The 25,769-nt window shown below is 37.4% G+C and overlaps 1 protein-coding gene across 4 annotated transcripts in view; it reads left to right on the top strand.

The window, feature by feature from the left end:
* MLLT3 (MLLT3 super elongation complex subunit) overlaps nt 1-25,769 on the top strand; it is a 250,965-nt gene that overhangs the window by 117,274 nt on the left and 107,922 nt on the right. For all 4 annotated transcript variants that reach the window (XM_061199095.1, XM_061199093.1, XM_061199094.1 and 1 more), the window contains exon 3: nt 24,504-24,586. In XM_061199095.1, the coding sequence (XP_061055078.1) occupies nt 24,504-24,586 (83 nt within the window). The remainder of the gene's footprint in view (nt 1-24,503; nt 24,587-25,769) is intronic.

Below are 25,769 nucleotides of genomic sequence, written 5' to 3'. Positions count from 1 at the left end.
AATAATTTATTTTTACAGGTTTGCCTTTTGTTCTCCTTCAAACAGGGTCCTTCTTCTCCAGCGATCTTTGTATTTGTAGCACCTAGTGCTTAACAGGTGGTCAGTTGAGAACTAATTGAGTACCTACTGTGTACCCATCTTTACATGAGGCACTCTGAAATTTTAAAATAAATGGGTTCTTAGTGGATGGCCTTTTTTTGTTTCCAAAAGGGTAGGAAGGCTTGTTCAGGAAGTTAGTGCGTGAGTGTTTTGTGAATTAACTGGGTTATGGTTTGATACCACTGGGCTGTTCAGAAGCACACTTGTGTCCTAAAGAGCAAAGTTGCTCTGAAGTGCCCAGCCAGAAGAGCAAGACTGTCTCTCCAGCATATGGAGGAAAAGGAATCCTGACCTTCTTTGCAGAGAGAGGTGGCTTTGAAATAGGCCAGCAGCGGGCTGGCTCCATCTGAAGCTGTCAATCCGCCATTGTGGAGTTTCCATGTGGAAATTTGTCATTGCTCAGCTCGGACTAGGGATTATTCAAGGATATCTTTTTGCATGAAGGGAAACTTCCAGAACTAGAAGCCTCCATATGAAAGGCAAGGAGTCGGGTGTGAAAGCAGTGGAAGCCTTGTCCCAGGAGCCAGGGGAGGAACTATTTCACATGCTTACTGATTTCTAGGCCCCCTTGCTTTGGGGAGGCCATAGGAAGGATTGAAATGGAAAGGCCCCAGGTCTGCCCCAACAGATTTGTGGCCTATGGTTTGGCTCTCAAGGAGACAGCATCAGTTCTTTCTGCTAATTTTCTATGTCTTTTAAGTTCCTGTGTTTTACCTCTACATTTTGCTTCCTTTGTTGCCTTAAACCTGCTTTCCAAAGACCAAGTCAGTGGGAGAAAGGATATGGGGTTTGGCAAAGGAAGGGAGCAGATAACATACCTCCTGTATTTGTAGAAAAGACTGTACCTTGTTATGGGCTGTGATATTTTCACATTTTACGTTGTTGCAGTGGTTCAGAGCATGGGCTTTAGGTAATTTCTACTCATACTTGCACATAAGTCAGCCTGTTGTGTTATATATACTGCAGAATTGTTATAAGTTATGGAAATTAAAACATTGTGGTGCATGACTTCCCTGAAAAATATTTCACAGTCTTTATTCAAATTTGGCTCTATCCACAAATAAATATTGTTATCTCTGTGACATTTCAAATGTTGATTTTCATACCCTTTATTTCTAGAATACTTTTATTTTTTAATGAATGTTTTTCACAGCATACCAAGAAAGAAAGCAATGACAGACACTACCACCTGTGTCTGATTAAGGAAATTGAGTCACGGGGAAATTTTGACTTACCTAAACTATCATAGTTGCCTAGTTAGTGGCTACCGAGATCTTTAAACCATAGTACCTGATTTCTCTAGGCCTCATCCTTTTCTCCTGTCTGAATTGCTTGCTGTGAGTCAAATAAGTTAGCTCTTCCCAGGGGAAGGTCTTAGCTTAGAACTGGGCACTAATTTGAAAAAATCCAGGTTTCTTTTTTTAGAATTTTTTTTGGGGTGGAGACAGGGAATCACCTGTGTTCTGTCTTGTAAAAAAAAAAATGCTATAAGAAAGAAGACAGATAGTTTGCTCGAGATGTAAAGAGAGGCCAACAGCAGTAACAACATAATAAGCAAATGACTTTGATGAGAAACCTAAGAGCATAAAAAGAGCCAGAAATATCCGCCACCCCCCGCCCCCCGCCAAAAAAAGCATAAATAAAAAACCGGCCGGCAGGATTATGTCATACTAGGACATTAAACTTATAAAGGAAACCATTTTAAGCAGTTCATTCCAAATTATCCCTCCCCCTCAGTAACGAAAGAGATCCGTCATGTTAGGAATAACACGAGGGAACGAGTTCAGGCCCTGCCAGAGGAGGGCAGGCCAGGATCTCTTTAATTGAGAGCCTTCACATTCAAACTGTCATCAGGTCCTGTCACTCTCTTTCTTCATAGTCTCTCAAGTGCATTCCCACAGCTGCTATTCTACTCTGGGCACTCTGTGGAAAATTCTGTTCTGAGTTCCTAGAGATGGAACTTCCCCTCTGCTGAAGCCAGCCCCCCTCCCTCTCTTCTCTTTTCTCTCTACCCCTCCCTCCAGGTGCTTTCACAGACGTGGCCTCCTTTCCAAATACAACTACACTGTGAAGTAAGTACTATTCCCTTGTTACATGGGAGGGGAGCTGAGAGGTTAAAATGACTTGCCCCAGGTCATAGCTATTAAGTGGAGGATTTAGAATTTGAAACAAGGTCATCTTATTCCCAGTCCTGTGCTCTTCTCACCTTGCCATAGCTGTCTCTTCCATCTTAAGTGCAGTGATCGTTTGCAGAGGAAGAGATGTTTGAGGGCATCTTGGAACCTTTATAGGACCATGATCAGTAGTTTTGAGTTGTCCTGGCCAGGGTACAGTATCCCCTTCTGCTGTTCACCAGCTGTAATTCTGGGTTACGTTTCTGGTGAACTTTCAAGAGGCCTGTCAGTCAACTGCTGTAGGGTTATTGAGCACCTGTTCCGTGCGAGGTATTGTGCTAGTCACTGGGGGACAGAACAAGGCGAACAACTCTGTTTTCACAGATCTTACACCCCTTCTCCTCTGGTCACCTCTTCATGGAGAGCCAGCAATGTTTATAGAGCCCTATAAATGTCAGGAAGTATGTCATGTTAACCTCAGTGCACATATCAGAGAGGCGAGTACAGAGACAGAGAGACAGGATGCTGCTCCCTGGTGCAGCTACTGCCAGTGTAATAGGAATCCGGGATCACAGATGGGTTGCAAAGGACCTCCTCCTCCCTCATCAGGCTGGAACCACTACACTCAGCTCTAGGGCAGGGTTTAGGGGATCTTGTATCTGAAGGAGGCTGTGTTTTTCTTGATCCAGCCCAGATGATGATTGTGCTTCCTACTTTTGCACTTGTAAATAGGGGATGGAGTTGGCAAAGGCTGGAATAGCACTTCCTCTGCAACCCAATTTTTTTTTTTTTTTTAAATTTATTTTTGGCTGCGTTGGGTCTTCGTTGCTGCGTGTGGGCTTTCTCTAGTTGCGGCGAGCGGGGGCTACTCTTCGTTGCGGTGCCCGTGCTTCTCACTGTGGTGGCTTCTCACTGCGGTGGCTTCTCTTGTTGTGGAGCATGGGCTCTAGGCACGTGGGCTTCAGTAGTTGTGTTGTGTGGGCTCAGTAGTTGTGGCACACGGGCTTAGCCGCTCCGCGGCATGTGAGATCTTCCCGGACCAGGGCTCGAACCCGTGTCCCCTGCATTGGCAAGCAGATTCTCAGCCACTGCACCACCAGGGAAGTCCCCTGCAACCCAATTTTTAAAAAAGCCCTAAATACTTAAATGTTTTACTGGTTAGTAATCTGAAACATACAGTCATAGGAACTATTTTTTTCTCTTTTGGATATTCTCTGTTGCTTTTATATCCCAGTGATTGGTCATCCCATTTTCAGGTAGAAGTGAGCTTGCAAACACAACTCATACCATTAGGATTAGTTCTTTTCAGTGTCTCCTTGGAATAGAAGGACAATAGAGCCTGAAAGGACACTATCTCCACCATCGTTTTGTAGAAGAAACTGAGTCTCAGGGAGAAGTTGTGTGACTCTTTCTGGGCCTAGACCTAGGGCCTCCTGGACCCCAGAGCAGATAAGAGAGGAGGGAATTACTGAGCTTTTTTTCTGTCCAGTTTTATCATCCTTCTGGTCATATGCTCACATAAAGGTGATAGATTGACGGTCAGCTTCAGTTTTGGGTGGCAGAGTTTGTTTTCATTTTTGAAAGTCTACTTTCAAAGATTTTAAATTGGAGATAACGAGTGTGAGTGCAACAGGGTTTGCTAGCCAAATGCTGTTATAAACCGGAGCCTCTAACTGTTTCACTCTTCTAAAATACTACTTCAAAAAAAAGCAAAGGTCATAAGAACTTGACGAGTTTATTGCCTTAAAAAGAAAAGGAAAAAAAAAAATTAAAAGCCTTGAAATTTCCTATCACGACTGATGGAACAAACCTTGAAGTCAACGCATTAGACTTTTTCATTTTTGTTCCAGTTTTCTCCTGGCAAGTAGAAGAATTTAATAAGAAAGGAACCCATGGTTCCAAAACAAATAGGGTGTAAGTCCAAGACATCTAAAGCTTGTGTGGAATCCCTCTGGCATTTATCCCACTGGGCCCCAGGGAAGGGAGGAGACAGAAGTCCATATCCCTGTTCTAGTCAGAGTTGGTTCAATTGAAGGTGAAACTGTCTGTCAAACTATTTATAGCATGTTTATAGCATGATGGAAAAAACAAAAGACCATAGGTTTTAAAGCCTGGCTTTTATTCACAGATGATAAAGACTGTTTTGTTTTGCTTTAAAGGAGAGATTCCTTAACATACTCTATGGTAACTGACATGAATTTAAACCACGGCATTTTGGCCAATTGATGATTTTTACCATATTCATTATTAACAATTAGTGTTTGATGTTGAAAAATCAATAAAATATCAGTCTTTAGGATGAAGATGCCACTTATTTTTAGATGGGCGTATAGGGGCTTCAAGATACTGTCTTAGAATGTAAAATGTTCTTCGTTTCAAATGCTTAGAAGATTGGGTTTCATTGGCGTTTCCAAGGAATTTCAACCAGGTATGATATGATTAATGGAGCTTCCAGTATAATTCTGTAAACTTTTGTTTAATTTATGGTTTATATGTTACCATTTACCCTAACATTATTCCTCCATGACTCTTGAATTAAGGTGCCATTCCTTTTTTGTCTTAAGGATATAAATTCTTTGACTTTTTTTTTTTGGTACTATTTCACAAGTGACTGCTGTAACTTATATTCACATAATATAATAAAGAAGGAACGTGTGGTTCAGGCATGCTGAAGTGTATGTGGAACCTTTGCTAGATGACATGTATGACTCTGGGATATATTCATCAAAGTAAAGTTGCTGTCTCAGGGACTATGTTTCAAAGTGTTTCTCTGATTTGGGTCTTCTCTAGCTTGTTCAGAAAACCAGCCCACAGATTTGCATCTTCAGTACTTGTAGAGAAGAGGGCACAGAATCAAAAGAGCTTGTACATTGCTTAAACACTAGTTTTCCCCTGCGTTTTGTTAGCTTTATTTATCATAAGACATTTTATCCAAAAATGTCTTCACCAAATGGAAGCATTAATGTTTGGACAGTCATTTCCTAACTGTTTTTGGATCAAATAAATTTGGAACAATTGGGAAAATTTTTAGGTAGCGTTCTCATATTTGATGTTTAGAAAATATGCCTTAGTGAAATGTGTAGTTTGCTCCAGTGTGATAATTTTGTTGCTAAGTGAAATAACACCCTGACTGATATGCTACCTTCAACACTCAAAATATCTATATTTTGGAGGAGGACTCAACTTTGGTGGGTTAATAGCCCTCATATTTAGAGTATGCCAATTTCCTGGAAAAGGTAGGTAATGTAAATAAAAGCAGTGGAAGTCAAATGTGATTTTTCCTTGAAACCAATGTGAAATTGGGGGCTTCCATTCCTGACCCAGGGACTTAGGGCCAGTCCCAATGAGCCAAGCACCATTTCCAGTCAGCTGTAAATGAGATATTTCTGATGCTGTTGGATTGTCTTTAATATATGCATGATTTATTTCAACACTGTATCAATAATAGCAAATTGTATGAAACTGTTTAATATATGTTAACACACTTTTACATATTTCTTACCTGAAGGTGATTTGTGCCTTATTTTTAATGCAGCAGATCAGAATTTGAAAATTATATCATCAAGTGAATAAAGTGCAGGATGGCTTCTAGGAGGGGGAGATTTGATGGTTATCTTTGAGATTTGTTAAGGCTTAGGGGTATGTAATGTGCCTTTCTTAGATAAGTTATTGAGGGATATCTGTATAGCCGCCCTCTTTCACATTATAAAAATTTACTGTAGAAAGCATAGCCATTAACAATCAAGTGGTTGGCATTTCTGCTGTGTTTGAATTTCTGCTTTCTAGACTGCCTTTTCATCAGCACAAGTGACTTCACCTTGAGGCTTAAGGTTGTATAAATCATACCGACCTTTAAAATGCAGGAATCAAATCTTAAGGCAAAGGATTTTTCATTCTTTCTTTTTTTCTCTTGCCATTGCTTCCTAATGTCAAGTGGCCTCCAAACTTTGCCTTGATGAGTGGCTCATAGCCAGTTCATAGAATCAAGCTATTCTCGTTCATCCATGAGCTTTGGATATTGACTTATGACAGTAAAGTCCTCCGTCGGTTAGAACACTATTTCTTGCACCTATCAACCATTTAAAGATATTTGACAAGTACTGATGGGATTTGGAATCACAATATTTAGAGCATATTCCTGCAAATGAGTATGTTTATTTAAAGTCCTTTCCATGGATGTTAGCTTCAGAGTTACTTTAAAAACTGTGGGAGAAAACTGCTCTCATTAAATTACAGTCATAGGATACTTCTTTGGTCTGCTTTTTTATCCTCTTTCGTCAAACTGCCCTTAGGGCACTGTCTTCTTGAACTAACAGCTAGATCAGAGAGGGAGCTGTATATAGGATGAAATCAAATCAGGATGGGATAGAAGCTAAGATGTGTAAGATGCTCAAGGTCTCTGCTGATTGAGACAGAGGCTTTTGTGTGCAGATTGAGGCTTGCAGTATATGAGTGAGTGGATTCATGTACAGGAGCAGACTGACAAGGTAGGGTTAGTTCATTTATCAGCAATAAGTTGAAAGTAATTGACTGAGTGTAGGGAATATTAATTGTGGGCCAGCTAGTCACTGAATATGAAAGTACTCTCAGCTGCATTTGAACATTTATATATCCGCCCAAACCTAATTTTCAAGGTGTTCTAGTTTTCTAAATTTAGCTTGCGTTTAGATTATAACAGATGCAAACTCTTTACCACTACTCCAAACCTTCTCTTCCAGTTTACACAACTCATTTACTTAAGTAGGTTATCATAAAAGTTTCTGTGTGGTCTTAAGCTGAAGTTACGGAAGAATCTTTGGTTTCAAATCAGTCCAATAATTAGAGTTATGGAAATGATGTCAGGATCCTCAGAATGATATATTGCAAGTTTAGGAGCCAAGAGACAGAAAAAGATACTCCCAGCCGACACTCACAAATCAGAAGCAGCTGCAGCAAGGTCAGGGTCCCTGTGTGTTAAGGGGCTGGTTATTTTATCAGTTAAGGGAGTCGACTTTATTCCATGTCTCTAGGCATTTAACACTTCTATTGGGCATCATCTCTAGCCTTCTAGGAACAGACATCAAGCAAGAGTGTGGTACAATAAATTCTATTGGTGCAATGACTAGAAAGTACAGTAATAATTTGCAAGTTGCACAATAATTATTTATGTATTGTGCTTCATTGTTGTACATGGGCCAGGCTTTGAGTCCATTACTGTTAAACAGCCTGCAGCTACTTTGCTCTTTGAGTTTATTAGCACAGTTGGGTTTTTTTTCTTGTCTTTTGCTTTTTTTTTTTTAATAGGATTATGGTTTTCATAGCAGTGACATTATGGGATTACTTTGTTCTTGACATTTCTTATGGGAAAAGTTTGCTTATTATCTGGTGGATTAAGCTTGAATATTGGACCTAGTCCTATTCCTACCCAACAAATGAAAAGCAACTGTTGTTTAGCCTCTGATGTTTAGAAAGTTCCTTCTATGACCATGTCCGTGTCTTCCTGGCAGGGACTGTTTGAGCCAGTAAACAGACATACCTTTTGTGTTTTTATCACATTAAGAATCATTAAAAAAAAAAAAAGAATCATAAGCGTACTCTTGAGCGTTTCATTTTGTTGTTGTTCATTCTTTTTCTTTCTCTTTTTTTAAAACAAATTACAGTGGAAGAAATTGACTGTTACAACAGTTTTTCTGTTATTAAATAGCGTTAGGAAAGGACATTTAGGGGATGATTGTACACAATCCTTTGGTCCTTTCCAAAATAGTCATGTGTTAGAAAGTGATGTGGTTTATGAGGAAGGAAGTAACTTCACCCAGTTGGCTGAGGAAAAAACAGCCACGTAACTAAAGCAATGAGAAAAAGTGATTCACAGAAAGAGACTTTCTGCTCTGACATGGTTGAGTGTGTGAGAGAATGTCGAAGGGAGTGTTTCTCACACTTGCACAGGCATCAGAATCACCTGAAAGACTTGGGCAGCAGATTGCCAGAGACATCCCCAGAGTTTCTGGTGCAGGAGGTCCGGGGTAGGGACTGAGAATTGGCATGTTGCATGATTTCCTCAGGTGATGCTGATACCGCTGATCTAGAGACCACTGCTGTAGTGTAATTAAACTAATGGAGTCTTAGCTAAGAAATTTTTTAAAGTATAGTGCTGGTAACACCACAGAAAATAGAAAGAATGGCAGTTGAAGTTTGTTCGGGAGGGTGGCTAACTGACTCTTGGTTGACTAGGAGAGGATTGAATTGTAATTAAGTGGCTGAACTAATATGATTAAGGAAATCATATGGTTTGGAACTTAATATATTTCTAAATTTGGTTTACTTGGTATTGTACTTTAGCTTATAACTTATGTACTTATGAAAAGCTGTTTTTTTGTTTTTTGTTTTTTTTGGTTAAGAGCTGTTGCATTAAAACATGCATATGCTTACATATATGGTTAGTTTCAAACCATCCTGAAGTTTGTTCTATCCGGAATGTTCAACTATTGCTACTAGACACTTGGCACTTTCATTCATTTAATACTGCAACCTGGGGATGGGGAGGGGGGAGTTAATTGAAATTCTTAATTTGGATCAAAAGTGTCTGGATAGAAAATGCCTAGCTTATGATTTCTTTAAGGATAAATTCTCATTTTTTCATGCTTGCATTTTTAGTCATGGTATGTAATGTGTGCAGGTGTTTATGAAAGGAATGAATGAATGGCCATCAGCACACTTGTTGGAAATAATAAGACCATGGTGGTAATGGGAACCATCCCAGATTAACTCACCCCAGGAAATCTATTGATGATTTGAAAAATTTGCATATTAGCTTATTAATATAGTGTATCTTATCTCAACAAATTTAAGGCAAACTGAAAATCCTAATAGAGTTAAATGATATCTGAGTTTTTAATATCAAAACAAATCTCAAGAAACATTTATTTTGACAGCCATACACACTATCTAAATGAAAGTAGGGTTAAAGCCATGGAGAGATAACAAAAGCATTTTATAAGATATGAAGCCCAAGTAAGCTATATTGGTAAAAGAATTCAAAAACTTCCAAATTTATACCCTTCATATCATTAATCATTAATTAAACATAAAATTAATTAAGAAACTTCCAAATTTATATCATTCATTTTAATAGTCTAGCAGAATCATGTTATCCTAATCTGTTTAAAAAAATTTTGTTTTAAGGTCTTTATCTTCCCTGCTACATTGTTGGCAGGGGCATAATATCCACATCCTACTAGAGTCCTAGACCCATCCATGAAATGGTGGGAGATATTCGTAAGGGCAGAGGCTGTGTTTTAATATCTCTAACACCGAACTCTTGGTTTGTCAGAAATTTTGTCTAAATCGCACCTTTCCTTTGTCCCTACTTAGTGAAAATATGCTTAAACTGTTGGCAAAATAGTCATGTGTTAAGACTAACGTTCCGTAGGAATTTAGCATTTATAAAATGACTTTCTCATAACTGCTTATATATTACATTGGGTCTACACAGTGATGCCTTTTAAAATTTTATGGACAGAAGAATCTGAGGTAGAAAGAAGTTAAGTAACTTGCCTAAAGTTAATTACTCCAGTTAGGAAATGTCAGAGCCAGGCAGAGAACACAGATTTGCTAGTCTAAATTAGGTTTCTTTATAAAATTCAACTACTAATGTATCGTGTTTTTTTCATAGGAAAAGGTGTATGGTGGAAGTACAAACAGGTGGGAGACCTTAATCTCACTTTTTCTTACTTTCCTAATGTTTTGAATTCCAGAAACCTTGTTCTTCTCCAAATTCATTCAGCATCACATTGTTTTAAACATTTTTCTTTTATTATACAAGTAAGAATTTTTGTTTCTTTGTAGAAAAATGAGAAGCTACAAATAAGCAAAAAGAAGAAAATACTTTTCATCCAAGCATCCAGCACAGAGTGCTGGGCATAGAAGCCATTAATAAATATCTATTGATTGAATGCCAGGAATTAGCTCCCTGACCTCTGGGTAAATTGCTTAAGTTGTCATATTCCATCTGTAAAAAGGGGTGGCTGGCAGGGCTCTTGCACTACTTATTTCCTTACGTTATGGATTTATTTGACATCAGTGATCTTTCAGGGACTTGGTGAAAGGTGTTAAATAAATCATACCTTTATTATTATCTCTGAGGAGGAAATTATTTGAAATTTGCTGTTTTTAAATATCTTACTGCTCTTTGTCATAAGTAGGAAAGAAAATGACTTATTTACAGTGTATGATATGTTTATTTGGGTGGGAGTATGTAGGAGAACCAATGCATTTATTTATAAATAAATCATCATTATAAAATATTAAAAACTTCTTCCTGTGATATTTCAAGTTCTATTGTTTAGTTTCCACCCTCCCTGAGCCCAAGCTGCAGTCAGATGGATTTAGAGTTTATCTACCAGCATTTCTTCATGAAAATAGAATAACAAGGAAAAGAAATTGATAGAGTAAGGAAAGCTTGTTTGATTTCTTGCTATTCTTTCTGGTTGACTGTATTTAGTCCATGGGTATCATAAGGGTATGTGTATATTAATTCATATGATTTACTTAGTTTATTAGGTGATATCAGTGACATTGTCCAAAACTGTGGCTATTAGGAAGAGAAACTAAGTTAGATAGTGGGTTTTCAAAATAGGATATGACAGTACATGAAGAGAATGATTTTTAAAAAACACAAATGTACCTGTTGTCCCATGATAAATTTCAATAAACTAGGCTTTTCTCCAGGTGGGATTACAATGGCTCCAAAATATTCACTAGCATGATAAGCAGATTTTCTTTTTCCTATTGCTTTAGCACTGTTTTATACTTCCCAAATTTTCATATAGCTGAGCTTGTATTTCCATTCTATAGGTGGTGTGTGTACATAGAGAGAAATATGTTCATCCATTTAGTTAAGTCTCCTGTTAAAATTGGTTGGGACTAGTGGTGGGACAATAAAGTCAACAAACAAAAAAATACCCTGGAAACATAAATTCCCGGCTTATTCTTTATAAATTTTCTTTTCTTTTTACATAAATGAATTGGGTTATAATAGAGTTCTACAAAAAATTAATTGACAGGCTCTTAGCAAAATTCATATTTCTATTAATATTTGATACTTAATAAATCTAGAATAAATTTTTAAAGTATGATATGACAGTAGGATCTTAAAGTGAATTTTTCACTTAAGTTCCAATAGTTTCATAATAGAAGTGGTTCCCTCTACAGGTTATTTTGGGACTTAGTTCACCTTCATTCAGTTTTATAACGTATCTTTTGGAATCGACTCAGTGCAGATTATTACGGTCACACTTTAAGAGGAGTAATTTTTCTTCTGATTTACACTGAATGAGCGAACATTAGCTAGCTCTTCAAGTTAGGGTCTTAATTATTCTCTTGTTTGACCTTTGCCTGTAACATTTGGTTTGAGTTGTGTTCTTCTCTTTGACTTTAAGATTCAGCCACTGGCAGGAGCCTTATTTAATCTTTCTATTGAGCTGTTTCATCTCCTTGAATAGGACATAAACCTATTCATCAACCTATCTTTCATATGGGCATGCTGTTCTGGAATACTATTAAAATTGGGTGCATTGTGGCAGGGTGCATTCTATTTAAAAAGCAATGTAATATGTTTCAGTGTGATTAAGAACAAGGGTTTTACAAGTGCAGTATATAGTAAAATCATAACACTCAAGGGTTTTTTACATAATGTACTATGCCTAATGTGCAAGCAGTTGGTTTAATTTTTTACTTTAGCTTTTTAAAAGCATGATGTTTCTCATAAATGCTGCCAGTATGTTCTGATGTTTCATTCCTTAATACTTGAGCTGATATGGTACTATCACTAAATTATATCAAGTTCCTGAGGAATCAAATTTCTAGTTTGATTTATACAGGTAAAACAGGGTCTCACTCAGTAGATTTAATCTGACTTCATAATCAGAATGGAAACAAGAAAATGAAAATCTAATTTATAGAATTGTGTGTGTGTGTGTGTGGGCAGCCTCTATTAAAGAAATTCAGTTTTTATTTATTTACTGGTCTAATAAAAATTAAATTCTCTTCTAAAAAGCACTTACCGTGAAACATTTTTAAAAATGCAAGTGTGATTCTGAATCTTTGTTTTGTTTCTGTTCTTTTGTTTTGTCCCAATTTCCTGACTGTGTTATAGCAGATGTGGTATTTTAGCTGATAGTTGTTTTATGCTTAAATGAAGATCCTAAAAAACAAAATGCATTTGCCTTCAAGTTAGAAGTGGCACGTATGACTTGTCTTTGGAATAACAGAATTGTAGATCTAGAAGCTGGCTCCTCATACCACAGAGGAGGTCTGGGGTGAGTGGTGAAAGGGACTCTCCAAAGGTCAGATGGCAAATTTGTGGTAGAAATGGAGCCAGGACCACATCTCTTGATTCCTTGCTAATTTATCTGTTACTACCCCACAGGACTTAAATTCAGATTGCATTTTTATTTTCTGTTGGTTTGTTTTATTGCAGTATTTCAGTTACTGCTTTATAATACATAACCTTGGAAACTTTATTTACAGCTTCTTCATAACATGTGCTAGTTTGGGCTTCATGAGTTTGAAGGTGGGCTGACTTTGTGAACCGCCGGCTAGTACTTTTAGTGGTGGCTTGAGCCAAAGAATTCCAAAGTGAAGAATATTTTCCTTTTTCATATATCCCTGTCAAGAATCCCTAAGGCCCAAAATAAAACCAGATAGAAGAATGCTTAATTAAACTGAGGGTAAGTATGTAAATTTAAATCTGTTCTTTGGACAGATTCTGGGGAAAGTTCAAAAGAAGTTCTCTAATGTTTATGGTTTGTGTTTGACTACTGTTAGATTAGTAGATGATTTCTAGTTTCCAGAAAGTGTTCTCAAGCTTTATAGGGATTATCTCATTTATGCCTTTAGCATGGTGGATGATCACTTAAAGCTTAATGAATGGTATGATATAGGTAATAGCATTAGCTCCGTTTTATAACTGAGAGAATAGAATGTATTATGCCAGTGTCCAAGGTGGGATTTGAACCAAGGGGTTCTCAAAACCCCTTGCTCTCGACCTCTAAGCTCTTCTGCCTCCACATTACACATAATTTCCTGTCAGAAAATGACGCCTACCGCTAAACTGAAGTTTTCAAGGGGCTTTGCTTTAAGTTAGCAAACATTTTTACACTTCCTACGGTAAACCTGAGAATTCCATGTACTTGAGAATTCTCACACTTATATTTGGGATACAGTAGTAATTTCTGGGATCATCTTAACTTGCAGCCTCTTTTTCCTCCTCTTTCCTCATATTCAGTCTTAATTTCTGCACTTCCCCTTTTCCTTGGCTTATTTGAAGCAATAGTCAGTGTGCCTTGGGCATTATTTGGATACCTTCATTTCTATTCTTAAAAGAGTAAGTGATTCTCTGTTATTCCCAAATAAAGCTGCTAGCTAGCAGCTGGCTCCTAAATTCTTTACCAATGTCCTGTTTCTTTACCTTCCTCTTAGAAAACTTATTTCCCTGGTATTGTATCTCGAGATTGAAAAGAACCACGAAGAAATACCTAATTCAGTACCCATCCAGTGGAATGTTTCTCCCATACTCCTGCTTGGACTATAATCTTTTCCTAGAATCATTACTACTCATTAAAAATTTCTTCCTCCTTTTGACAATATCATACCTGCTTTCTTTTTTTTCTTTTTTCTTTTGGCTGCACCTCGCAGCTCGCAGGATCTTAGTTACGCGACCAGGGATTGAACCTGGGCCACGGCAGTGAAAGAGCTGAGTCCTAGCCACTGGACCTCCAGGGAACTCCCCAGACCTGCTTTCTTTAACCACACAACAATGAAACCCAATGACTGACTCCCTCTTTGCTTCTCCCTGGTTTGTTCCCTAAGCTTTTCAGTTTGTGAGTTCCCACCTATAATATTGACTATTAATGGTTTTTGTGTTTGTTCTGATTTCTCTTTCTTTTATATTTGTACCATTTCCCTCTATTACATAATTCCTGGAATTCAGAGGCCATGAGAGGTACCATGCAATTAGCACTGCATTTGGTAATCAGAGGGTATTTTGTAAAATTTGAGCCCATAAGAACAGTAGAAGCTGGTTTTCTCCTCTTGCTACCTGTCTCTGTTTAGCTCAAAGACATACCAGAACTGCAAATCTCAGTGAGAAATCAGTGTAGCTCACTTTTATAGTCAGGACAGACAGAAAACAGTAGATCACTTCTGTGTTCAGTAGGAGCGAGCAAAAAATCATACTCTGTGAAAGTAGATTTACTTTAATGATATAGTTAAATTTTTATAATGTACTTTTGAGCAGTGGTGTCAGACTTTATTTTAGCAGTGGCTTACTTTTTTTTTCACATAATCTGAAGGGACCTTAGTCCTGTATCTAAAACTCAGGATTGGTCCTTAGGCTATTTACATTTTCATTGTTTGGGGCAAGCAACCTATTGCTTTTGTAAAAGCAATACACACTGCTGGGGTGTAGGGTTTTCTGGAACACAGTCTGAAAACCCTTGCTTTAGGAGAGTGGAGGGACAGAATTTTCCTTGGTTTATTTGGGAAGATTGAAAGATTGTCAGACTGAACAGGAACCACATTCTTGTATGCACTATGTCTAAACAGTTGCCATCATATCAGTATCACCCTCATTCTGTCTTCATTTGTAATATCTAATGGAGCTTAAATCAATTAGGATACTTAGGATAGGCTATCTCTGTGCCAAAATGCCAAACAGAAAAAACAAAGTAGAGTCCACAAGATGTTGAAAAGGAATCTTGTTTTTAGCTCTTTCTCTAAAGTTAGAACAGTTTTGATCCCTTCCCTGGAAGCATTTTTTTTTCCCCCCTACTGAAAAAGGAATAAAGCAAAAATTGAGAAGAGAAAAATTGGATCATTGACCTTTTTTGCATGATTATCTTTTGGTGTTTCTGTGAAGTTAGTTTGAGGTGATCTTTTAGGCTGTTGTTTTTTTTTTTTTTCAAATTCAATAGAAAATGAGTCTTAACTTTAATTGATTATATTTATTTATTTTATAACACATTGCCACTTCTGTCACCCTAATGCAGTTGATAGCTGTCTTGTGTGTAACACCAATTCGTAATCCTCTGCATTGAATACTTAAAGGGCGAGTATTAAAAATTGCATGCTATGCAAGAAGAGATGGGTGTACCACATTTAAAAGTGGCTCTTACACATTGTGCACTTATTAAAAGAAAAAAATTAAGCTGAAAAATATCCCTTTAATATGAATGTGTTTGAGGAAATCGTAACTTCTGTATTCTAATATTTTGAGTGTCATCACTTTTGTATTCTTCCTTTCTTTCATGATCCATGTAGTTTTTTCCCTTGCAACACTGTTTCCCTCCCCTTGAGTAGGTAGCTTTACAATTGTGATCTTTCTTTTTCTCAAATTGCACTTAAAATCCACTTCTTTTTTGTGGTTGATGTTCCTTAGTCCAGATGCTTCCTTCTATACTGTGTTTAGGAACTCTATTTCAAGGGACATACTTAAAAAAAAAATCTCTCACTTAAGATTAGGTTATACAATTCCCAAGAATTATATCTACCTAAAAAACCTTCATGATGAAGAATCATAACGAAGATTTTGAAAATAGATGCAAAGTGTTTTCTTGGGAGTTCGTAGCATTGGGAGAATTTAAGATTTGAGAAATGAGATTGCGAGGTCATAAGAGCCAAACCTATGTGAGTGTTAGATGGTGAATTCAGGATGGGAGAAAATGTTCAGGAAGGAGGAAGTAGCCTTCACCTCAGTTAGAGAGGAAAATCCGGGTAAGGGGCTAAGCAGCCCTGGAGGCAGGTATAAAGGCAGGCTTTCTTTAGGTTGTTTACACATCTGTCTCTGTAAGCAACATAAATAGCGCTTTTTTCCTGCCTGGCCAGCACATACCCTGCTCCTTTTTTATTTTGAGGTCTCAGCTTAAATGTCACCTTCTCAGGGAGGGTGTATTAATCTAAAATAAAGAGGAACTCTCCCATTTCCCTCATGTCAGCCTGCTGTATTTTCATTGTAGCACTTAATACTTTCTCGATATTTTCTTGTACGTGTATTCTTTCTTCTCTCCTCCTCACCCTCCCTGCCTCCTAACAGTGGACATAAGGTTAGTAAGTGCAGGGGCCATGTCAGCAGTGTTTATCGCTCTATCTCATGTCCCTAGAATAGAACCTGCACTTAGAGGACAGTGTCTTTGGCTAGACTGTCATCTGCTTGAGAGCAAGATTCCACCTTATCTTTGTAGCCCTATGATTATGTAGTGCCTGTTGAATTGAATTAATTAGGGTAATATTATTGAGAAGATAGGATAATTTTATAAATGAAGACATTATATTCCCTTTTTTCCTCTAAATAAAAAGCAGTATCAGTCTTAGTGATAGCAGGGCCAAGTGTAAAACCTGGGATAAACTGGGTAAAACTTTGATGCCAGAGGACTATCCCAAGGGTTGTTGACTTCTGCTATTCCGGAAATCATGAGGGGATTATTTTAGGAAGTGAGATTCTTCAATGGCTGTTTATATATTTGATTAAATAATGAAAAGCAGTATTAGTTTCAGATGTACAACATAGTGATTCAGAACTTTTATAGATTATACTCCATTTAAAGTTATTATAAAATATTGGCTATATTCCCTGTGCTATACAATATCTCCTTATAGCTTCTATGCATGCATTTACTTTATACATAGTAGTTTGTACCTCTTAATCCCATACCCGTATCAAGCCCCTTCCCCCTTTTCTCTCCCCACTGGTAACCACAAGTTTGTTCTCTGTATCTGTGAGTCTGTTTCTGTTTTGTTATATTCATTCGTTTTCTTTTTTAGATTCCACATATAGGTGATAACATACAGTATTTGTCTTTCTCTGTCTGACTTATTTCAACAAGCATAATACCCTCCAAGTCCATCCATGTCGCTGCAAATGGCAAAGTTTCATTCTTTTTTATGGCTGAGTAGTATTCCAGTATATATATATGCCACATCTTCTTTATCCATTCATCTGTTGATGGACACTTAGGCTGCTTCCATATCTTGGCTATTGTAAATAATGCTGCTGTGAACATTGGTGTGCATGTATCTTTTCCAATTAGTGGTTTTGTTTTCTTTGGATATATACCTAGGGTTGGAATTGCTGCATCATATGGTAGTTCTATTTTTAGTTTTTTGAGGAACCTCCATACTGTTTTCCACAGTGGCTGCACCAGTTTACATTCCCACCAACAGTTCTGATGACCAATTTTTTTGATGTAGTAGTACACACTGAAATGAAGATGCTCCTGCCAAATATTGGGAGGGTCTTAGTTATTTCCCTAGAAGACCATTTTCATGTAGCTAATGTTGCTTTTCCAGATGGACCTTATGAAATATGGTATTCTGAAAAATATTTTGCCCAAGGTTTAACTTTAAAAGTGGTGGTCTCCTTAAGATAGAAATAGTAAGATTTTCAATTTAATAATTCTCAATAAAAGAATTAGGTCTGTCTCTAGGTTGAACTTTCTCAGAAGATACAATTTTACTCTTTCTTATCAGATTAGCCTGGATATGTATTTCCACTAGGCCAATCATTTGAAGCAATGCTATATACTGAGTTATATTGAGGGAACTTGGGACAGGTTGGTGGTGGTAGTGCTATGAATTTTAGTGAAAGATGTAAGCTTGAAGACTTATATTTAATATTTCCTAACGATTTGTAATGTTATGTAGTTTTGGGCACTCCCTGTATTTTGTTGACTTATTTGTTATGTGTTCCTTGAAGAAATGATTATGAAGGTGGTCTTATTTTAATATCATGGTTATATTTTCTCCAGATGAAATGTATTGACTTAACCTCAGCTAGATGGGCAAGTGATGCAACTCCTCCGAAAGCTGAAAACATGCATACATGTAAAAAAAAAAAAAAAATCCTCTCTTTTTCCCCACTGCCTGGAGAGAGAGCCATGGATATTCTGAGTCTATACGTAAAGATTCCAAGTTACTAACCAATGAAGTCATTTTTATGTATCATCATTAAGATTTTTCAACATAGCCAATTTGGAGTCTTGAACTCTTATTCCAAATCTAGGAGTTTTGTGCAACATTCAAAATTAATGATTCCTCTTTTATATGTTATGCATTTTTACCCTCCCTGAGTTTGGATGTGAATTTCTGAGTGTGTATGGTACGAGTTCTCTATAGAAGTATAAACTTTATCCATATTATCTGTTTTTTTATTCATCATTTTCAGTGTTTCTTCTTATACTGACTGTTCCATTATGCTGTTACTTTCCTAATGCCTTTGCTCATACTTTCTGTTTGCCACCCAGGCATTTCTTGTCAGCTGCCAGGCTTGCTCCATCTCTTCCTTTGAGGTCATACTAAAGTTATGTTTCATTGATTCTACTCAATTTCATAAAGGGTGGGCTGGGTTCAGAGATGAAAAGAGTCCTGAGATACAACCTTAGCCCTTGGAAAGCACAGAATTAATCTAGGGTGAGGATGGGGCTTGATAGCAGCATATATATTAGGATTTGCTAATAGGATCAGTGAGAAAAAAGGTTGAACCCAGAAGAGGGACAGTGCCATTTTTGTTTTGGAGTATTGGCAGAAGGCTCTCCAGAAGAGGTCTATTTGAGTTGGTCCTTAAATGGTGAATCCTGAGGAGGTTGACATGTGTTTCACATCTGCCTAGTTAGCTAACTACATCTAGTTTGTTTCTCTGTAACTTTATGAAAGTTACTTAGACAGTTATCTTGTGTGGCCACCGTTCTTTATTGCGTAGGAAACAATTAGATTTTCACAATTGCATTTGAAGTTTTTAAAAAGTCAACAAGGTGAAAACAACTCAACAATACAATTCAAAAATTTCCCGATGTTATCTTTAATCCTTTTTCAGGGAAATGAGGAAGTGACACAAAGGGGGAAAGCATTTTTTTGTTATTTGGAAATACCTGTTTTGAAATGGGCTGAATAGAAGCAATGGCAGAATCTTTGTGTGTGTGTGGTGTGTGTGCGTGCATGCGTGAGCTTATAAAAACAAAAATAAAATCCAACCGTTGATTTTTGTTCTTTTCAAAATGTCAGGAGTGTAAAGGCTGGGCCATGTTCAGTGGCAGGGTGATGCCCCGACTGCTAGATGTTAGTCTTTGGACTTCCAGACGCACAGAACAGGGGCAGCAAGATGGCCATGTAGTACCCTGCTTCACTTTTCTTAGGGGCTCTGATGTGGTGGAACTGAAGCAGGAAGAGAAGGAGTCCAAAATGCTGAAGCTGGAAGGGACATTGGGCACAAAGCCATGGTAATAACCAGTCTGTATATATAGGGAGTTTGGTGTAGGAGGGCTCTGCACTGTAAATAAAGTAAAAGCAATAATTATCAATGGGCAACTGGGCCATGTCCTTATCAAAAGTATTCAGATGTGTGTAAAGTCTAGTGTCTAAGCAAATAGACTGGAGAGAGGCTCTGGAGAGGAATCTGCCAGCTATTTTCCTAAGGATTTGGGAAAAAATTGTTGTCTAATGATATTTTCTAAAGCATATTACATGATGGTCTTGTGGATCTGGAGGGTTTTGTTCTTTTCTTTCTTTTTCTTGTTTTTTGTTTTTGGTGCTAAAAATGAGATATTTTAATAAATTAAGTTTACTTATTGTATATATAGCATTATATAAGCACAAATTCATTTATTCATCTAAGAAGCATTTATTTCTTTGTATCAAGCATAGCTATTTTTCAAGCCTTTTTCTCCTAAAGGATTAATATTAAAAATCTCAGGTAATAAGTAAGGATTTGACTTACTCCAGGCTAACCAAATCATGACTTTTTTTCCTTTTCATGTGTTTTTCTTCTTTTTGTACATTTTCCACTCAACTTAAAAATTAAATAGATTAATGGTCAATGTATATAGTTAACATCATTCTAAATACTATGTATATGGGTCTATATTGTGCCTATTATTTTGAAAAGCTATTTTAGGGGGGGAAAAAAGCCCAATTACTCATTATTTATGAAAACTTTGGTCTGTTCCTCTCAGGCCTAAATTTTGGGTGTTGTGTGTGGATAGATCTGCATGGAGTTTTGAAAATGTCTTCTAGTTAGAGCCTTGGGATACATGAGTAGTAATGTGCAGAAGGAGAGGAAAAGGGAAATGTTATTTATGGCTCTATAGTGTTAGTTTCAAAATGATGTTGGAGATCTGGCCCAATTTGTTAACTCAGTTTCGTAAAATTTGATACTATAGAAGTAGAACCAGTCCCACATTAGATACTCAGCTTTCAAGAGAATACTTCTCTGTGGCAACACTTTCTATCACCTCTACCAATTTTTAAAAGATTATGTTGATTGTAGGGAGTTTGGAGAAGAATTTGGCTAATATCAAATCATTGCTGCTTGTAGAAAGCAACTTCTTTAGCAATGGTAGATCAGTGAAGAGTGGCATGAATCTTTTTTTTTTTTTAATTGAAGTATAGTTGATTCACAATGTTGTGTTAATTTCTGTTGTACAGCAAAGTGATTCAGTTATACATATACATACATTGTTTTTTATATTCTTTTCCATTATGGTTTATCACAGGATATTGAATATAGTTCCCTGTGCTATACAGTAGGACCTTGTTGTTTATCCATCCTATATATACTAGTTTGCATCTGCTAACCGCAAACTCAAGAGTGGCATGAATCTTTAAGAAATTCAATTCAACAAATATTTATTGAGCACCTATTATTCGGTGCTCAAATAATAATGGTGGGGTTGCTGACCTCAAGTCGCTCAGTCTAGTGAGGAGTCTGAGAGGTGAATGAACATTATCAGGCTGCCTGATAAGTGCAACAAGAGAAGCTTGGAAGAGGAACAGAGAGACGTTCTGAGAGAGCCAACATCTCAGAATTTTGGCTGGATTTTGACAGGAATAAGAGTTCCCAGTGATTTCTACTGAATTAATGTGCATAGTTTAAAGAATGAATATGAATCCTCCCATTTTATTGTCACCTAAAATATGTGATGGCTTTCTAGAGATGGGTATCCCTTCAGTAACTTATGACATTTGGCCTTTTATTACATAGATCTTAATAGATCCTTAAGGTTAGAAATTCATGTTAATGATTCTGATTATAAAACAGTCGAATAAATAAACTACTTCCCCTAATTTGACCTTTTTTCAGATTAGAACTGTAAGTTGTATTTGCATTGCTACTGATTTTCTGTCGTGTTTATTGTGAATAAAAAGTTTCTATTGTTTGCTTCTAATTAAGAACTCGGGGTTCTGAGTTCAACAGACATTGTTCATTGTTATTTATGAAAATACTGCATTTAAAAATAATTGAAGTATGAGTTGGTAAACAGTTTCTTATAAAACTAGACTTCTTTGGAATAGTAATACATAACAGATCATTTCCTTTAAAGGGTGGGAAAAAAAATTTAAGACCTTCAACTATAAGATGTGCTCACTAACAGCTGTTTTCTATAATAGGAACATTTTGCATGCAGAATAGAGAAAATGAACTGTACGAAAGGGTGTACAGAGGAACAGCTATAACTTCTCTGGCATGTACAGCAGCCCACAGAATAAACTTCCTTCGAATGGCATTGGCATGATTAATCCCAAGCAACCTGGACACTGAAACTGCTGTTCTGAAAAGGGGCTCTGCAGCCTGGAAATGTCATGGATGTAATGCTGTCTTTCTAGCTGGGGTGGGGTGTTCATGCATTTAGTGGCACCCCGCTCAGTGTTCAGGGTATTTGAATATTCATGATAGGTTGACAGGTGGTCAGTGGATGCAGGGCTGAAGCCACTCTGAGTCCTTTTGCTTTTTCATTTTTTATTAGAGAAACTTGTAAGGTCAGGTGAGATGCCTCATTCATCATCATTTACTTCTTCTGATGTCAGTTTGGGGAAATTTTCCTAACGTGGGCTACAGGAGACTGCCAAGTGTTAAACTCCTGTCTTCAGTATACCTCTTTGTAATCATATTTGTATTCATGGAGTGTCTGACCAATTTTTAAGTACATCATTATCATCCTCTGCATTAAAAATGCCTCAGACTTGTATTTCCCCACATATATAATCTTCTTGAGTCTTGATAGCCATGCTTACAATGTGTAGATGGTGTTCTCTCTTTTAAAGGGAATGGGGGCTTCCCTGGTGGCACAGTGGTTAAGAATCCACCTGCCAGTGCAGGGTGCCCTGGTCCGGGAAGATCCCACATGGTGCGGAGCAACTAAGCCCGTGCGCCACAACTACTGAGCCTGCGCTCTGGAGCCTGTGAGCCACAACTGTTGAGCCCGTATGCCACGACTACTGAGGCCCGCACACCTAGAGCCCGTGCTCCACAACAAGAGAAGCCACCGCAATGAGAAGCCCGCGCACCGCAACGAAGAGTAGCCCCCGCTCGCCGCAACTGGAGAAAGCCCACGTGCAGCAACGAAGACCCGACGCAGCCAAAAATAAAAAGAAATAAAAAAATAAAGGGAATAGAACTAGAGCTGTCTAGAGAATCCTTAGTCCAGGGCCGTGGAACTAAGTCTTCTAATCCAAATCCAGGGCTCTGTACTTGTTTTCTCCTTTCTATTTTCATCCGAAAGGTTTACATGACAATTGGGTATTTACAGGTTAGATTTCCTGCCTTACTTCTGTCACTTCTTGCTATGTTCCAGGACCTGTCCTGTGTCTGTTACATATATCATCTTGTTTAGTTCTCACACTGTCCAGGCAAGGCACCTGAGGTTCAGAAAATTGGAGTAACTTTCCAGAGGTAGCCTGGCTGGTTTGAGGTGGATCCCGGATTGACACCCAGGCGTGCCCGAGCCCTTGACCCTCCTTATGTTCCTGATTAAATGTTTCTGTCCTTATGAATTGGGAGATTGGGATTGACATATATACACTATTGATACTATGTATAAAATAGATAACTAATGAGAACCTACTCTATAGCCCAGGGAACTCTGCTCAGTGCTCTGTGGTGACCTAAATGGGAAGGAAATCCAAAAAAGAGGGGATATATGTATACGTATAGCTGATTCACTTTGCTGTACAGTAGAAACTAACACAACATTGTAAAGCAATTATACTCCAATAAAAATTAATTTAAAAAAGTTTCTGTCCTTGGGGAGTGAAAGGGAATTAGAGATGAGGTTCCTGAATATATGATAATAAGGAAGTCTTAAGTGTCAAATCAGTGATTCAGACAGTTCTTTGGGAGGGTAAAAGGAGAAGAGAGGATAGTACTCTGGTCTGGAAAGGCTTTGTGAAGAAATTGGGATTTGAACTAGCAGAGGATACTAAGAGTAGCATCAAAGTGTGATGGAAGGAAAGAGGACAGAGCATAGGTGGGAAATACTGGGCATGTTTTGGGGGAATTGATGCAATTGAATGAAGCATAGGAGGATTGGTGGGTGACAAAAGGAGGAAGGGTTTAAAAGGCAGACTGGAGCCCTGCTGAAGTGGACTTGGGCTACCAGGTTATGTGCTATGTGGTATATGGCCTTGATGTTCAACATGTACATTTTTAATTCTTTGTGATAGTTACTACTAGAATGCAGTCTTAACTAGAATAGCTCAGCTGGCTTGCAACTGATTTTGATTTAATGGAAATTTTAGTGGGGTGAAATCATATTTAGCTTCTTAGGGCATCTCTCATTTCCCAAGAGCTTGCCTAAATAGTCTTGTCTAAATAAGTCTTTCTTCATAAGAATACAAAAGCCTTATTTTTTTTTATGTATTCTTATGATGTGAATAGATTTGAAGTGTTTGTATGTATTGCAGTATTTCAGTAGGTATTCCTTTGGGGGGTAATGGGGGATAATGAGTCTTAATGAACACCAATAACATTGGGAGACACTGGGTTTGGGATTTTTCTAAGGATGGAGGGTGGTCCTGCCACCTTTTGGTATGGAAATTAGGATATCTCAGAGAACTGAGGGGTTTGGGGTAGTGTGATGTCCATCAAAGACTAGACATAGATAATATGTTTGTTAGGTAGCTCACAGTTGTTTTCAAGCTTTCAGTCACAAGGTGCTGTCCTCAGTTTCCCTAAAGTGTTAGGGCAGGGTGATAACAACTAAAGTCCAGTCATTCATGACCATGGTTGACTGTGATGCACTATCCCCCATCAAGATTTGAATAAATAACTTACATATTTGATTTACATAGGAATATTATTATTGTAGATTCTGAACAAGAAGTAAAGATCAAATCAGAGAGTTAGCTGGGGCTTGGCAAAGGGCTGTGAAAATTGAGAATGATGTAGGTGGTAGGATGGGATTTTTTTTTTCTTGTTTTTAAAGGAAAGAAGAATGTCTTTTTGCCTATTAATCTCATCTCACTTTTTTTCTTTTTTTAATGTTGCAGTGTGCAAAGATCCACCTTACAAAGTAGAAGAATCTGGGTATGCTGGTTTCATTTTGCCAATTGAGGTTTATTTTAAAAACAAGGTATGTAATCTTTACTCATTAATCTTTCAATAGAAGATCCTTCATTAACCAAATGATGTTTAAAATAGTTTTGATTCATAAGCACTTCTATCACTAGATGATTTTAAAATAAAAGTTAAAATTTGTCTTCTAGGAATTTTGGCTATTGTTGTCCTTAATTAAAGAGGAAGTGGCTAGAGAAAGATAATTTCAGTTCTGTGAAGTCAGATTATATGAAATTCATTAAACGTTTCTTTTAAGAGAAGAGTGATTACCTTTTGAAAAAGAAGATTAACATATGTTTGTACAATAGAAAAGAGAAAGTACGGCTTTTCAGTGAAATGATCCTTTTCTCATTTTCATACTTCTAGAATTTGAGACTTACAAAGAATAATCTCTCCTTTATCTTTATCTGATACACACATGTGACACATACATATATACAGTTATATCAGCAAGTAGATATTATGGATTCTATTGGATTTTTAAAATTTCAGCAGTGCATATATGGCAAAACACACAGACTATATAATATTGGACAAATTGTTCAACCTCTGTGGGACTCACTATCCTAATTTATAAAATGGGGATAGGATAAGTGTATCTACCTCATAAGGTGGCTAGGAGGATTAGATTAAATAAAGCTATGCAGGATTTTTAGAATAATGCTTCATATGTAAGTAAACACTTAGTAAATGCTAGCTGTTATTTTTAATCACCCTGTTTCTTCCTTTTATTCCAAGGTAATCATAGTTCCTGACACCTGCCCCAAAGTGAGATAATTCACATTTTTCTTTTTAAAGGAACTGAGCAATTAGAATGTTGTGTTATCCAAGCCAGTGCTCCGTAAAGTCTGGTCCTTGGACCAGAAGCAATCAGCATCACCCAAGAGCTGGTTGGAAATGAGATTCTCAGGCTCTATCCCAGATCTATTGAATCAGAATCTCTGGGATGGGGCCTAGGAATCTGCATATTTACTGGCCTTCCAGGTGAAGAAACACCACAAAGTATGAGAACCCCTGATAAGCCACTCTTTAGTGATCAGTATCTTCCACTGGAACAGTGTCCCACTGACTTTTTCTTTTTCTTTTTAATTGAGGTATAGTTGATTTACAGTATTGTGTTCCATTGCCTTTTTCAATGTGTAGAAGACCCAGCCTTCAATTCAGTAAAAATCTCTTTGTGATTAAGAGATAATTAACTT

This window comes from Eubalaena glacialis, chromosome 9 (genome assembly GCF_028564815.1).
Source record: "Eubalaena glacialis isolate mEubGla1 chromosome 9, mEubGla1.1.hap2.+ XY, whole genome shotgun sequence".
In the NCBI taxonomy this organism is placed as follows: Eukaryota; Metazoa; Chordata; class Mammalia; order Artiodactyla; family Balaenidae; genus Eubalaena; species Eubalaena glacialis.
This window is presented reverse-complemented; position numbering and strand designations above follow the sequence as displayed.